The following is a 17,212-nucleotide window of genomic DNA, read 5'->3' on the forward strand; positions in this document are numbered from 1 at the left end:
TAGATAAGTCATGACTTCAGATTCTAACTCGGCAATGAGAAAACTGGAAATAAAATGGTATCCAAGTTGATTGATTTGTTAGTAGCTGGGATTTTTGAGTGTTCTTCCCATACTTTAAGGACAATTATGATTGTGTTCAATGTGAAAAGGAATACATTGCATATTAGCCTTTCAAACATACAAACACAGCAATCTCTTTGAAGTGTGTTATTAAATGATCACAAGACGTCTAAAAAGTCACCCATATTTCCCTGTGTTGTCATATTCCTTACCTTTGATGGAGTGTGTGATTTTAAGAATGTTTTTCTTCCTCAAGGACACCAAAAGTAGTATGTTTCTATAAAGTAGTATGTTTCTATAACAAAAATTCACATAGAGAAGCTTTCCAACACTTTATTTTTAATAACATTCAATCAAAATTATAAATATTGAACCAGTAGTACAAAATAATTTTATAAAAATTTTGGCCATATCTTCCCTATTGCAAATTATACTTAGTTCTGAGGAAATTACCATGATTATGTAAGAATAAAGAGCATTTATTAATAAATAGCATCAACAAGTATTCAGAATGTGAAATTTGTACTAAGTCCTATAAGGCACTTTCCCTGCTCCAAAGGGCTTAAAAATCTTTTTGCTAACATTTGGTCAACAATTAGAATGCATTAAAAAATAACTTCAAATAAAAACTTTAGTTTCAGTGTTTCTAAGATATCAATTAGTTCTCATAAATTGTAGTTAGCTAAGTGCTAATATGCTTGGGCATAATTGCTCTCTCTCTACAACACTAATCAATATTTACTAATATAGCAAGTATTATTGGAACATTCTTTGTAACCTACTATCTCCAATTAATTCCAATTCAGAAGTGCTGTGCTCCACGGTTCAATAGACATAAAGTTCTATTAATAGTTGTGCTTTGGCTATCTTGCTACTGCAACACAAAAAAGTAATCCCTCAGATACATCAACATGATTTTTGACTGAATTATGTGTAATGTTCAGATTTTCTCTTTTTAGAGTTTATATTTCTTGAAGTTTCTAATATGAACATGTATCCATTTTTTACTAAGAAGAAAATTTTAATGATAAAGGAATTCTTTCTTGCGATTATTAGTAAGCAATCACTGTGTCACATACAAGTACTTAGATAAAAGCAGTGTTTTTCCCCTCCAAAAAAAAACTCTTTAACAAAGCTCTGATATCCAGAAAACTTGAAGCAAATCCATAGTGATCCACTAAATAACTACGGTTGAAAATAAACTTTTAGTTAGTCCCCACACTGAACTGCCATGAGTTCACCTTTGAACCTTATGACTTCCTGGTGAGGTGCTGGGCTGAAACACCCTCCCAGCTCAAAGCCCCTGGACAACTGGACAGCTGCAGTGGACAGCCTCTTTTGTCACTGAAGAATTTTTTTTAAGTATTTGGAATCAGGATCATGTATATTGATTCAATATAATATGCATTATTTTTTTCTTAAATTTATATGATAGTATGAATTATTATATCTTGTTAGTTACTTCTATTTTGTTAAGAAAAATTTGAGAACTACATTTTGGGTTTCCCTGGTGGCTCAGTGGTAAAGAAACTGCCTGCAATGCAGGTGTGGGTTTGACCCCCAGGTGGGGAAGATCCCCTGGAGAAGGAAGTGGCAACGCATTCCAGTATTCTTTCTTTTTTTTGTTTATTAAGTTTTATTTATTTTTGGCTGCAGTGGGTCTCACTGCTGTGCTTGAACTTTCTCTAATTGCAACAAGTGGGGGCTACTCTCTAGCTTCAGTGCTTGGGCTTCTCACTGCGGTGGTTTCCCTTGTTGCAAAACACAGGCTTTACAGGGCAGGCTCAGTAGTTGTGGTGTACACAGGCTTAGTGGCTCTGCCGCACTGGAATCTTCCCGGACCAGGGGTGAACCAGTGTCCCCTGCATTGGCAGGCAGCTTCCCAACCACTGGACCACCAGGGAAATCCCCCTACTCTAGCATCCTTGCCTGAAAAATCCCATGGACAGAGGAGCCTGGCAGGCTCCAGACCATGGGGTCGCAAAAGAGTCGGACACAACTTAGCAACTAAACAACAACAATCTATATTTTACAAGTAAAAAAAATTTAAAAGATTAGGAGGCCAACCACCTAAGACGAAATTAAGGGAGTGCAAACCCTGCACACACCGGAATCTTGTCACAGACCCTGGCTTTGAACACTGTTATAAAACCTCTCATCAAATCCTCCCAGGTGGGGGACATGGAGGCAGGAGCCCATCTGTTTCCTCCTATGCCTGGCAAAGTAATAAAACTATTCTTTTTTACTTCACCCCCCTCCCCGGGGAAAAAGAAAAAAATGAGACAAATTTCAAACCAAAATTATGGTTCCTAACTGGTTTCTCAGAACTCTTTTTCTGGAAACCGGTGAGGCAGGCAGATCTCTGTCCTAGTAATGGACAGAGTTGTGTGTTTATTCACATCAGTTGCACACTATTAAACTGAAAGGGTAATTTAGACAAACATAATACACACTGGCCCCACGTCGACCTTCAACAGTTATTAAAGCCTGGCTTTGATGTTTGCAGACTTCTTTCAGTAGGTGCAGAAATAATGATATGGTGGTTAGCTTGCAATATCTCAGCTATTGCCCAATACATTTGCTGGGTGGTGTTTCTGAAGTAAAGCTGAAGGTCTCCAATTTGACTTCATGTGGGTTACTACTGCCAAGGAATTCCTTAACTTTTGCTGGAAGTAACAAGAACTGAAAAGAGAAATTCCATATCTGTCAATGGCTCTCTGAGATTATACTGATTCTGTTCCTGCAATTAAAATCTTGAGATTACAGCCAGTCTCACTCCTTAACTTTATAAGCTCTGGGGACAAGAGGAGCTGACAAAGTTTTAGATGAAATGACACTTCGTGAGCAAAGGCTTTCAACTTTTCAGACACAGCCCTGCCTTGCTATTAGAGGATCACTCTCCTTTTACCCAACAGAGGCACATGGGCTACATGAAACGGCTTTATGATGTTCACAATGTTGACATTTGTGAAACGATTCAGAACTGGGTCGCCAAATTAGCTTTATAATGAGATGCTTGTAATGTCAGATGCTCTGACAATCTATTGTATTTGCCAAAAGAACACAGATTATTTGACCATGACCATCCAACACTCTTTGATTACTTCAATGTGGAAAAAAAATTTTTTTTCCTTTAAAAGCCATTCTTAACTCAAGGCCAAGTGTGGAATAAAGCATCTGTTAAGAATGATGTGTGAAGAAAAAAAGAAAAACAAAAAGAATGATATGCAGGAATTCCCTGGAAGTCCAGTGGTTAGGACTCCATGCTTTCACTGCCAAGGGCCCAGGTTCGATCCCTAGTCAGAGATCTAAGATACCACAAGCCATTCTGTGTGGCCAAAAAATTAAAAAATAAATGATATGGGTGTTTTGATTGCTCAAGGCTATTAGCTATGCTAAGGCTCTTACTCCAAAGTTTGAATGGAAAAAGCAGTGAGGTCACACAGGTTGGTCACACACTCCTATCCTATGGGTCCCCCTGGAGATGATACAGAGCACCTCTGACCAAGAGTCTGGAGTCTGGATTGGGGAATTCCTAGATTGGCAACTGGCACCCCCTGTCGGTAAAGGCCAACGTTCTCTCCCTAATGGGGATCAGTTCAGTTCAGTTGCTCAGTCGTGTCCAACTCTTTCCGACCCCATGGACTGCAGCACGCCAGGCTTCCTGGTCTAATACCAACTGCTGGAGCTTGCTCAAACTCATGTCCATCCAGTCAGTGATGCCATCCAACCATCTCATCCTCTGTTGTCCCCTCAATCTTTCCCAGCATCAGGGTCTTTTCCAATGAGTCAGTTCTTTGCATCAGGAGGCCAAAGTATTGGAGCTTCAGCTTCAGCATCAGTCCTTCCAATGAATATTCAGGGTTGATTTCCTTTAGGACTGACTGGTTTGATCTCTTTGCAGTCCAGATGGGAATGCCAACTGGCAAATCATTTGTTCACCATTTCCTTCCCAGTTACATACAGAAAATTCTGCAATCATCTAAACAGGACACAAACTGGGCTACAAAATGCCTATACAGCATCCTGGAATTAGAAAATTCAGTCCTGGGGACTTCCCGACAGGCCAGTGGTTAAGCTTCATCTTTCAATGCAGGGAGTGTAGGTTCAATCCCTGGTCAGGGAAGTAAGACCCTACATGCCTTTCAGCCAAAAAACCAAAACATAAAACAGAAGTAATGTTGTAACAAATTCAACAAAAACTTAAAAAACAAACAAAGCAAGAAAATCCAGCCCTGATGGTAGTTTTTCTATTAATTCATTTTAAATAGCTCAAGTTTTAATCCAGCTTCTGCATTTTGAATCTGGAAGCAAAATTAATAAACTTCTCTCAAAGTCTGGGAACTAAGAATCAGAGTGTACTTTGCTATATCAGTTTTAGGCAAAAGAAAAAAAACTTTAGCATAGGAAGGGATGGTTTTGTGGTCTTTTATGCACTTTTTCACAATATAAGGGCTAAATAAATTATCATTTACATTATAAAATGTCGGTGTGTACACATGCACTTCTGTTTTAGCATATCCATATAGCCTGGCATATACATTACCTTCTTATGGAAGAATTAGAAGCAAGAATCTTTATTATCTTTTCATAGAAGGACTAAAGGACAAAGGGGAAGCAACTTTTCATACCTTTCTGTATTTGAGTTTTTTTGCTACAGGCAATTATTACTTTAATTTTGTTTTAAAAAATTAATTAGCAGATTATTTAGATGGAATATTTTAATTTTGGAATATTCAAATATTATGGAACATTTCAATTTTCTTTCTAGGTTTTGAATTTTAAATGTATTAATATTATCTAAAAGAATAAGAACAATTTTTAAAAATATCTTAATAACCACATTAAAGGCCAAAAACAAAAGTATAGAAAGTATCAGAAATTTATACAAATTTCTAAATTTTTCTGAGAATAAATTATTTTAGTTATTACGGAAAAAAATGGGATCAATAAATAATTTGAAAACTTATAATTTACAACTCTATAATAATGCTTTTGAGAAAGACTTCTTCAAAGAATAAGTTCTAAATAGATCTCTTTAACATATGCTAGAGATTTAAAAAAAAAATCCACACAATAAAGAATGGAACTTTATGCCTATTAAGTAATTGAATCCTACTATTTCAGTACTTGATACAAAGTACAATCACTTTCTAAGGTGATCATTCATATTTTACACTAAGCTCTGACATTTTCTACTTACTAGATACCTATACAAAGATATCTTTAGGTCAGGAAAAACACCTTTGGATACAAAATGTAGCTTAAGAGATGTTATATCAGTTCTGAGTTGTATAACTTTCTGACCCCAAATTATTGCTAGTTTTGGAACTACACCAAATATATAGTGTTACTAAGCTTGACCAGCTTTGGAATGAAAACATTAGAATCGCACAAATCCATATTTTAAATATTTTTTTAATGAAGGAAGTATAAATGGGAATACTTGGTAACTGTTATTCACTTATTGATTTGACAAATACTTATCAAGTACCTATCATTTTCATGAAAACATCCATCTTTTCCATTAAAAGAGTAAAATGCATGAATTCAAAGACACATACAAAAGTCCTTCTCAATAAAATCACAATCCAGCTTCTTTATTTTGCAGACAGGATGAGGTCATCTACTCAAGAAACTCCTCTTGTTACCTACCTCAATTTAACTCTTTAAAGTCAGAAACATAAAAACATTAAAATCAGAGTAAAGATAATTCTTCCCTCTATTCTATGTTCTTAAAATTAATTACATCATCTTCATAGTTTAATACAGAAGCTAAAGTAAAAGAGTCTAGTTAATTCATCTAAGAAGTTATCTTTAAACTATATATTTACAAATAAGATAAAGGTACCAAATGTGTCCAGAATATAATTCTATCCTGATATTCATAAGCACAAGGCACTCATTGGTGAAAAAGATTGCTATCATTATTTTTATTCACATATAATCACAGATAATTTATCAAAATCCCTTGGCAACTTCGGAGGAATTCTTGAAAGGTGACTTTCTATATCATTTTAACATTAATGAAATATTATAAATGATTTTTAAATCTTTATTTTTTAGTTCTTTCCCACCTCTAAAGCCTAATATTAAATCAAAGTAATCTTAAAAAAAAAATAGAGCCCAAGGAATAGACTCCACATAGGCAACAAATCTAGTTTTTAATTCTTGCTGTTTGTTGCCTCTGAAATGCATTTAAAAGTCAATTTAAAATAACTTTAATGTCAGTTAAAGGAATAACACCAATTGAAACACCTCACATACATATAAAATCACCAGATGATTCAAAATGGCACATTAAAAATGTGTAGCCTTTCATTGTGAAAAATGCCTAATTTTATAACAGCACCAGAGTCTGTATTCCTTTTACAAGTATTTTGTTACCATTTTTCATACACCATGATCATTATTAAGGATCCTGGGTAGTAGATAAGCTTAAGGTAAGGAAATAATTAAATGACACACTTTCCCAGGTTCCTACTGGCTTTAAATTCTGTGATAGGAAAGAAATACTAGATATAAGTTGCCCCATTGTTGTTGATCATTCTTATTCCATCCTAATTCTGTATGATTTCATTATCATGAGCTGCCTAAAATTTACTTAACTCCTTTCTCCAGCCACCTACACTTAAAGATGTATGTTTTCTTTTAGGGTCTCACTGTTCTACACTGAATGGACCCATTGCCACAATGAAGAAAATGCCCTCACATTCTTAAATGAACATATACTCTAGTCAGTACCAGCTCTGGCTACTGTAGTTCTGAATTTTAAGTAGCTAAGAAAACCATTTATAGCTTAGTAGTTCTATGGAACAATGTAATCAAGAACATGATAACCACATTTTCCTGGTATAAAACATGTCGATGTTGAAAGATACCATCTGTAACCACAACTTCACGGCAGTTTTCTGTCTTCTCTGTTATAACATGCTGTGTCCCTTCACCCTTCCATCCATACCTATCTGCGTGGCTGCTGAAAGATCCATGGCTTCTCCTGTTTCTTCTTCTTTTGTTTCAGCCCCTTCACTGACTTTCTCACTCTCCATCTCTGTTTCAACCGTTTCTCCTGTCTCACCTGGAAAATTAACCAAAGGGGATATTAAGAGATACTTATTTAGCATTAACAACCAAGTGCCTCACACCTGGTTTCCAACAGGGGCAGCTCTTGCTCTTTAAGTCTAAACAGTAGGTTTCTCTAGGGATGTCAAGAAAGGCAATCGCCCTGGGTCTCTGAGATCCTCAGAGGGCCGATGTCACTTACCGTTTCTGAGCCTTGGCACTCTCATATAAAATCAGGATGCGGAATTACCCAGGAAGGGATGGCAGAACATATTACAAATAGAAAGTTCAAAATATGTTTAGGGGTGTCCAGAAACTTGTCTTGTTTGGTCATTCTGGTGTTTAAAGAAAACAATCATCAAACTTTGAAAGAGCTGAAACATTTAAAAGTCCAGGTATTGCACATACAAATGTTTCCCTAAGAAGTCAGTTCGGGCAGCGCTGGCCCCTATGTTTTGAATGGAGCCAAGAAGCAGCTGCCTGTTTTGATAGGATTGTGTCCTGTTCACCAAGGTCCCTGGGGCTCCCCACAACATTACATGTGCCCCTCAATTCACCCACTGCCATCACCCTAGGCCCCAAATACTTGAGTGTGCCAAGCCTGTATAACAAATATACGCTTTTACTTGCTTCTACATTCTGATTTTAGAGCACTTTTATACACCTTCATTAAAGCACTTACCTCAATAGATTGTGGTATTTTGTCTAAATTCTGCCTTCTCCCCACTAGACTGTGAGCCCCTTGAGAACAGGGACTATCCCTTCCTCCCGCACTGGGCACCAAGCAAATGATTAGACACTCAAAAACTGCTGCATTAACGAGTGAAATAATTAAGAAATAGACTGATGAATGGTTCACTTCATTCTACTGTAAGGTGAAGTTAAAATTTAGCAAAATGTAAATCCTGCCTCAGGAGAATTTTTTAATTGTAACTCCAATAAAGAACAGTATAGATTCCTTTTTCTTTATACAGGTAATGTACATGTTTCAAAAATACCATTTGCTAAGACATAGTACATCTCTCTAGTCTTCTCATAAAGATAAAAAGAGAAGAAGGACAAGGGGAGATTGACAGTAATTTCTAAGGATAAGATTGCAAAGATAAAATGACACTCTAAGAGGCATTATTCGTGTGTTCTTTCATTAAAAAGTCAGTTCCTGGGCTTCCCTAGTGGTTCAGTGGTTAGGAGTCCCCCTTGCAATACAGGGAACACTGGTTTGATCCCCGATCTGGGAAGGTATCACATGCCATGGAGCAACTAAGCCCATGGGCCATAGCACTGAAGCCAACTCACCTAGAGTCAAGGAAAGCCACTACAGTGAGAGAAGCCTGCACACTGCAAGTATAGAGAGTAGCCTCCACTTGGCTGCAACTAGAGAAAGCCCACACACAACAAAGACCCAGTGCAACCAAAAATAAATAAATAAATAAAATTATATATTAAAAAAAGTCAGTTCCTCCACTGACCATTTTTGCGCTGGATCCTCATACCATACATGGGGCCTGATGAAGAGTGAACTTGGAAAAATTCTGAAATTTTAACATTCCTTCAAAATCCCATTTCATTTAACAATGAAACTAGGTTAAAAATCTAGATACTTTTCTAAAGACTATGCTTTAGAACACTTTTGCTGGAAAGCCAAGTTGCCTGTTGTTCAAGTCTGGAAGACTTTTTAGTTTGGATCACAGGAACTTCAACCACTGAGAGACTCCGGGGTGGGGGAGCTGTGTGTCAGCCTCCCCCACCCCCCAGAGATGATCTCTTATGGAGCACGTCTAAACAACCTGATCTGACAGCATGACTTTACCTTCAATGTGTTGGTCCTCTTCGTTAGTGTGAATTTTCCTGGCCATTTCCACCTTTGCCCCTGTCTCTAGAATTCCTGCCGGATGTTCCATGCTTTCAACTGTTCTTTCAGGTTGGATCTTCTCCATGTTCCCAGGACCTTCGGGAGCTTTATGGAGTGAATCAGCCTTTACAGCTGTCTCCACAGACTGACTTGCGTCCGACATCTCCGGTCCGCCATGCTCTCTGGGAATCGTCTCTCGAAGCTGGGGCTGCTCATCTTTCCCCAGCATTTCCTGAAGTCGCTTCTCTTCCTCGGCTCCCACAGACTGACTTCCATCCGACACTTCCGGTCCGCCATGCTCTCCGAGAATCGTCTCTCGAAGCTGAGACTGCTCATTTTCCCCCAGCGTCTCCTGAAGTTGCTTTTTGCCCTCGGCTCCCACAGACTGACTTCCGTCCGACACTTCCAGAGATGCATTCTCTTTGGGAACTGTTTCTAGAGGTTGGGACTGCTCATTTTCTCCAACTGTTTCTTGAAGTTGAGGCGGCTCCGCTGTTTCCACAGGCTGACTACCTTCCAGTATCTCCGGAGATTCTGTCTCCTTGGGAACTGTCTCTGGGAGTTGGGACTGTTCACCCTTTCCCCCAGCTTCTTGAGATCCTGGCTCTCTGGCTGCTTCCAGAGGAACTCTCTCAGCTGTTCCTAGAGGCGTCATCTCTCCGGCAGCTTGTGGATCCTCAGTACCTTCCACTGCTCCAGTAGAGTCCCTCTCTCCCGCTGTTATCAAAGGCTGATTCTCGGCTTCCGCTCCTAAAGGTTCAGTCTCAGCACTTCCTTTCAAAGGCGGAGCCTCTGTCACTGCTTCCACATCCTCTTCCTTTCCTTCTGCTCCTGGAGCACCATCTTTGCCACCTGGCTGAGGTGGCTCAGACCCCTTCAGTCCCTGCAGAGGCTGAGTTTCCTCTGTGGCTCCTGGTGGGTCTGCAGCCTCCTTTGCCAGGGGCTGTTCAGGGAGGGACTGAACACCATTAGCTGTGGACACGGCTGAGATCTTGAGCTTGTCTAATGGAGGAAGGCTTTCCTTTTGTACTTTGCCACACAAAGTAGATTCTCTTCCCAGTGCACGTGGTTTTGGCTGGACAAAGCAGGACTCACTTTCTTCTGTGGCTGAAAAATAGATATTTGAAGTTACTTTTTATTATTCATTTGAAAAGAAAAATACAAATAATTATTCAGTTTCTATCCTGAGAACGGAGAAGGCAATGGCACCCCACTCCAGTACTCTTGCCTGGAAAATCCCATGGATGGAGGAGCCTGGTAGGCTGCAGTCCATGGGGTCGCTAAGAGTCAGAGTCGATAAGAGTCAGACATGACTAAGTGACTTCACTTTCATTTTCATGCACTGGAGAAGGAAATGGCAACCCACTCCAGTGTTTTTGCCTGGAGAATCCCAGGGACGGGGGAGCCTGGTGGGCTGCTGTCTATGGGGTCTCACAGAGTCGGACACGACTGAAGCGACTTAGTAGCAGCAGCAGCATCCTGAGAAAGTGTATTGCTATCAAGAAGCAGGTTTAACAGTTCAAGAAAGTCTCGGGTAGAATCGAATACAGAGAGGCCATACCATGCCCTTAACACACCACAAGTCAAGTTTCTCTAGTGTTTTCAGCTCAAATACCTCATCTTAAACATGAAATCCTTCAAAATCACTTTCTTTTTCCCTGTTTGTTCCTTGTGTACCTGCTCATGGCTCCTGTCCCATATTCTAATTTAGTATATTTTGTTTCCTCATGCTCTTTCCTCTGTCCTGCCCTTTCTCTTCCTTAGGCTGAGTAGATTTCACAGCATAAGTAGTGGCCCTTGGGCTGGTAGAGAGGTCTTACTTTCCCGTTAAAGCAGAAGGACCATCCAAGACATAATATTAAAAAGCAGAGACATTACTTTGCTAACAAAGGTCTGTCTAGTCAAAGCTATGGTTTTTATGGCAGTCATGTATGGATGTGAGAGTTGGACTGTAAAGAAAACTGAGCGCTGAAGAATCGATGCTTTTGAACCATGGTGTTGGAGAAGATTCTTGAGAGTCCCTTGGACTGCAAGGAGATCCAACCAGTCAATCCTAAAGGAAATCAGACCTGAATATTCACTGGAAGGACTGATGTTGAAGCTGAAATTCCAATACTTTGGCCACCTGATGTAAAGAACCTATTCATTGGAAAATACCCTGATGCTAGGAAAGATTGAAGGTGGGAGGAGAAGGGGACGACAGAGGATGAGATGGTTGGATGGTGTTACCAACACAATGGACATGAGTTTGAGTAGGCTCCAGGAGTTGGTGATGGACAGGGAAGCCCAGTATGCCACAGTCCATGGGGTCGCAAAGAGTCAGACATGACTGAGCGACTGAACTGGACTGAACTGAAAGCAGAATGGCCCTCAGTGAATGGAAAATGCCCCATGCCAGAGAAGCCCTACTATGTAAAGACCGAGATGTCTGGGAGAGAAAGTAGCAGGCACAGATCAGTCTGAGTTTCATTCATTTGGGGGGTCCCAGTTGGGAGAGAGCTCAAGAGAGAGCTGGGTAGAATGCATTTTTTTTCCTGCATTTCTGGCTCTTTCTCCAATTGTTCCCAAGTTCCTTGGGAACTTGGTTCCTAGTAGTCACGTCTGTAAAATGGCAGTGAATCTGTTTCTCCCATCTGTGTCATAGTTGCATGAGGCATCATATGACATTAAACAATGAAGGCAGAAATGTTCTCTCAACAGTTTAAGAAAGCAGCATGGCAACATGCTTACACCCTTTGACCCAGTGATCCTACTTCTGGAAATTCATCCTAAAAACAAAAATATCAGTAAAATGCTTTGGGGAAAATGTATCAGCCCAGTATTCTTTTGAATAGCAAAACTGGGGAAACAATTTAAAAGTCTAATAATTTAGGAGAAAAGATCAATAATCCATTGGGTGGAATATTATTATGCCATGAAAAAGGGTGATTATGCTGACCATACGCTAAAATAAGATAATGATTATATAAGCTAAAAATCAGCACTTCCAGTTGGATTTTCAGATAAAATAATGCATAGCAAATGTGTTCTACCACAAGGTTTGTTTTGCAATTAAATGTTCAATAAGTTAGCTATCAATTTTATACATAGTACAATTACAACAGTGTTGATCACTGGAAGGGAGAAACAGAAGAAAAATAGAAAGGGAGATATTTGAAGAAAATAAACCAGCATGTTAAAATGGGCCTCTAGATGACATATTTCCTCTTCTAGCCTTTTTTCCCCCAAAAATATTTTTTCTTCTTTTCTCTCCTAGGTTAAACCTGACCTAAGTTATACAGGTACATAGTTTAAAGAGTTATCTGCTTATCTAATGTAAGTTACGATATAAAACTAAGACTCAGGTCTCCTCTCCGATTTCCCCTTCTCTAGGGTTAAATATTTTCATTCTTTTAGCTGTTTTTGGAGGGATTTTCCCCCCTATATTTCTAAGAGAATTGCTACTTCTTTGTTTTTTAGTTTGGCTATTTCAATTAATTCCCACTATGAAAAACATTTTTTCCCCTTGCCTCCATCAACATTCACCCTCTCAAATTACATTTCAATTCAGAAATTGCACATTAGTATTGATTTAAAATAGCAATCATGTTTAGATTTTATCGATATTCAGTTATATGTACACATAATAAATATGTCTGCAATGAAGAACTGAGCCAGGTAGTCAGCTATTTGATTTTTTGTTTTTCCCTGAGTTAGTAACTGTCATGGTTCTTTACTTCCTTAGTTTATGTATTCTCATGAGTTCAATTCACTGCCAATTGTTTCTCTTTTTAATACATTTACTCACATCAAACAGTCTCCCAGCCTATCTCTGAGAATGTGTGTGGATCCCCCCATGGAGAGGGATTAGACATGAAGCTGGAAAAGCACAGTCTAGGGAGGATTTTGTGAGACACGGGGCACAGGCTGTGGGCCTGGGGGTCCATGGGACGAAGCTGGGAGGAGGGCTATCCTTCACTCCCCCTTCTCTGGCCTCATCATGCATGGAGTCTTCAAATTAACAGCACAGAAGGCAACTTAACAAAAGTGATTTCTCAGGTCTATAAAGACATTCGTTATGACAAGACAATTCATTTAGATGCCACACAAAGGATGTTTCAGTGATGGTTGCCTTAGGGAACTGACAAGGAAATGTACTATTATACTAATCACAAATGTCTTCCAAATTATATTTTCTGGGAAAACAGTTATTACAGTGATCAGCACTGTCAGTTAAATGAGACAAATGACTTTCAGCCAGAAGTGCCAGCTGTGGGTGCAACTCTAATGTCATCATTTTTCTAGAGCAGAAAGCCGTGGGGAAAAAAATGTGTTGATACACCCAAATCATAGCCACTCAGCTTCATGTTTTGAAACATATATTGTGCCATCAGGATTGTTGTTGAGTCACTAAGTCATGTGATTCTTTGTGACACCATGGACTTCAGCACACCAGGCTTCCCTGTCCCTCACTATCTCCCAGAGTTTACCCAAATTCATGTCCATTGAACAGCACCGAACAGCCAACCCACTGGAAAAGACCCTGATGCAGGGCAAGATTGAAGGCAAAAGGAGAAGAGGGAAGCAGAGGATGGGATGGTTGGAGCGCATCACTGATTCAATGGACATGAACTTGGGCTATCAGGATAAGTCAAGGTATTTTTTTCTCAAAAAAACAAATGCTTTGTGAAAATGTATTTATCCACAAATGGTGTCCAAGGAATCTATCAATTTCTTCCATAATTAGAATTTTTATGCCCATGGTCACAGCATGAATTTTCATTCTTATATACTTTTCCTAATCTTACTGTCAGACCTAAAGTAGGAAAATGTCCTTGACATATAATATTCTTATATTGCAACCTGAAAATAGTCAACCAAGCTGAGAAATATTACAAAAGAAGTCACTGTCTTGAATATTTTGGAGGGTAGCCCCCCAAAGCTAAAACATTTTCAAAATGATCACCGAAAATTAGAGAAAATGCTGGAAGTGTAGTGACACACTCATTTGGTAATTCATGTTGATTAACTGCACCCTGAATTTTGAAATAAATGTATTTTGGAGGTAATGACCTCTAGTGGTCATGTATGGATGTGAGAGTTGGACTATAAAGAAAGCTGAGCGCCGAAGAATTGATGCTTTTGAACTGTGGTGTTGTAGGAGACTCTTGAGAGTCCCTTGGACTGCAAGGAGATCCAACCAGTCCATCCTAAAGGAGATCAGTCCTGGGTGTTCATTGGAAGGACTGATGTTGAAGCTGAAACTCCAATACTTTGGCCACCTAATGCGAAGAGCTGACTCATTTGAAAAGACCCTGATGCTGGGAAAGATTGAGGGCAGGAAGAGAAGGGGACAACAGAGGATGAGATGGTTGGGTGGCATCACTGACTTGATGGACATGGGTTTGGGTAGACTCCGGGAGTTGGGTGATACACAGGGAGGCCTGGCGTGCTGCAGTTCATTGGGTTGCAAAGAGTCGGACATGACTGAGCGACTGAACTGAACTGAACTGAATCACTCAATAATTCTTTTTCCTACGTGGTAGAATAGAATAAGCTGCTCTAAAGGGAGCAGATATCTTATGACTCTGAAAATGGCACCTCTAATGCACTGGGTCTGAATCCTGGTTCTTCCACCTACTAGCTCTGCTCAGCCTCTTTGTGCCTCAGTTTCATCACCTGTAGAGTGGGAAGAGGGGCAGCTGAACTGTTGTGAGGATTACATGAGTTAACACCTGGAAAACCACCATCACAGTGACTGGTGCCCCCTGAGCATCAGTCAAGTTAGCCATCGTGAGCATTACACTTCACGTGACAGCCGCAGCAAGGAAGAGGTCCTGGCGGACACAAAGAAAGGGAAGGCCGTTACATTCATCCTAATCCTACTACCTTTCTCTGAGCCTATTCAGAAAGGATGGAAGATCAGAGTAGATAAGTGAAAGGGTTGGAAAACAAATGCTTGTTTCAAACCAACTCTCAGAGAACACCACAAAAAAGACAATGGTGACCACCGCACTCCCTTTCTTATCCTTAGGAAGGTTTTTATCCCCAGCTGCTGATGAAGGACACGTTTTGGATCTATTCATCCTCCTTCCTCTTCAGCTGGAGCTGGGGGTTCCAGACTGTTCTGCTGTTAAGTGTGATCCTCACCCATCATTTACTTAACCATGCAATTCAAAGTCTCCGGACCTCAGTTTCCTTACGTGATCTTTGCCTTTCACGATTGTCAGGATAATTGATAATTCAGACAGGTTATATGTGTCATTACCCAACGTGGTACGAGACAAGAGAAGGTACTCAGTAAACAAGGGATGAAGCAAATGGCTCTGCAGGTTTCTCAGTGCGTGGGGGTGTCCTGCTGAAGGGGCAAGGGAGGCCTGAACCCCAGCCGTGTGCACTGCCAAGGGTGCAGCCCTCAGGGGTGGAAGGGCGGCTTTTCCTAATTTCATAAAGGTCCTCTGTGGGCTACTGATGGCCCTGGCCCTGTCAATCAATTAAAGATAATTCTGCAACAGGAAGAATGAACTGCAACATTAAAGAGCTCGGATAAACAGTCCCTTAACACTACAAAGCTATCACTGTTGACCTATAAAATTCTGTTGTTACCATGGTAAGTTTTAAATCAGATTGTTGACAGATAATGGAGTAGTATTCGCGTCAGCCATGATTTGACCGGACTTGACTAGTATCAATAAAAGCCAGTGTTAGCTTTTATATAAATGTGTCTGTGCTTAGTCGCTCAGTCGTGTCCGACTCTTTGAGACCCCATGGACTATACAGTCCATGGAATCCTCCAGGCCAGAATACTGGAGTGGGTAGCCTTTCCCTTCTCCAGGGGATCTTCCCTACCCATGAGTCGAACCCAGGTCTCCTGCATTGCAGGCAGATTCTTTACCAGCTGAGCTACAAGGGAAGCCCAAGAATACTGGAGTGTGTAGCCTATCCCTTCTCCAGCAGATCTTCCCGACCCAGGAATTGAACCAGGGTCTCCTGCATTGGAAAAGACTCTGATGCTGGGAGGTATTGGGGGCAGAAGGAAAAGGGGACGACAGAGGATGGGATGGCTGGATGGCATCACCGACTCGATGGACGTGAGTTTCAGTGAACTCCGGGAGATGGTGATGGACAGGGAGGCCTGGTGTGCTGTGATTCATGGGGTCGCAAAGAGTCGGACACAACTGAGCGACTGAACTGAACTGAACTCCTGCATTGCAGGTGGATTCTTTACCAACTGAGCTATATAAATAAATATGCTTCATTCTGTTTGCTGGCTTTGATTTCATTTATTGAAGTGCCTACTATATGCCAGCTCTGGGCTAAGCACAAGGGTTACAGCAGTTAACAAGGAAGACCTGGTCCTTGTCATCCTAGACTTCCCTGTCTGCAGGGAAATTCAAATAATATCCATTCCCTTATTAAGCACAACTTGGTACCTAGGCACAATCTCTTATGTAAGGATCTCCATGCTCCATCCACCTGGTTTTGTGAATCCCCAATATACCTCCTGGAGGTAGAAGGTTCTACACCTTTTGTTCACAAACAGGAGACATTCTATGCCTAATCTGTATTATTATGTAATAAATATTGTGGACAGATGCATTGTTTCCACATCCAAAGTTGTTTAAGGATATGTCTGTTTTCTGAACCCTACATTTTATCAAATCATACACTGCTCTGGGCGTAATTCTTTGGTGCTCATTATCTCTCTTGATTCTGTTGTAAGTTGATCCATGCACAAATTTGTTGTGACAGCTGAACTAACAGAACCTTTGTTGCAAGCACCGTTGTGATAGGCACACAAAGAAATTAAATACTAGGCAACATTACAGAAGGGATTAGAACCAGAGCTAACATACCTGAAATTCACATTATGGTGGAAGCTTTTCTACTCCGTTCGTTACTCTAATAAAAAATGAAGTTTCTACCCAGCAAGGAGAAAAACTTGAGGTCAATATTTCCCATTCCGTGGCCAGAATGTATCAACCATCCCAAAGATCTCACTGGATGGTCTGCTGAGTTTTCTAGAGAATCAGTGAACAGCGGGATCCTCATATTTTCCCTTGCTGCCACCATTTCTAGGTTCTGGTAGCTTCTGAGTTTTGGGAACCAGGGATGCAGCATGAATCCACTCTAAAGGAAGAGTCCAACTCGTGTTCTCATGTTCTGTCTTTGCTTTCTCCTCAATTCCATTCCATCATTTTTCCCCCATCCAACAAATTCTTGTGGAGCTAACAGTGGGGCTATACTCCATGTTTCTGC

At 40.3% G+C, this 17,212-nt stretch overlaps 1 protein-coding gene across 2 annotated transcripts in view; it reads right to left on the reverse strand.

Annotated features, from left to right (window-relative positions):
* Window positions 1-377: 377 nt before the first annotated feature.
* ERICH5 (glutamate rich 5) overlaps window positions 378-17,212 on the reverse strand; it is a 30,769-nt gene continuing 13,934 nt past the window's right edge. The window contains exons 2-4 of one of the 2 annotated variants that reach the window (XM_059893146.1): window positions 8,933-10,081; window positions 7,022-7,138; window positions 378-4,202 (exon numbers count right to left, since the gene is read on the reverse strand). In XM_059893146.1, coding sequence (XP_059749129.1) covers window positions 4,195-4,202; window positions 7,022-7,138; window positions 8,933-10,081 — 1,274 coding nt within the window. In that variant the 3' untranslated portion in view covers window positions 378-4,194. 2 annotated transcript variants of the gene reach the window in all.

The sequence above is a fragment of the Bos taurus genome, chromosome 14 (assembly GCF_002263795.3).
Source record: "Bos taurus isolate L1 Dominette 01449 registration number 42190680 breed Hereford chromosome 14, ARS-UCD2.0, whole genome shotgun sequence".
NCBI classification, from domain to species: domain Eukaryota; kingdom Metazoa; phylum Chordata; class Mammalia; order Artiodactyla; family Bovidae; genus Bos; species Bos taurus.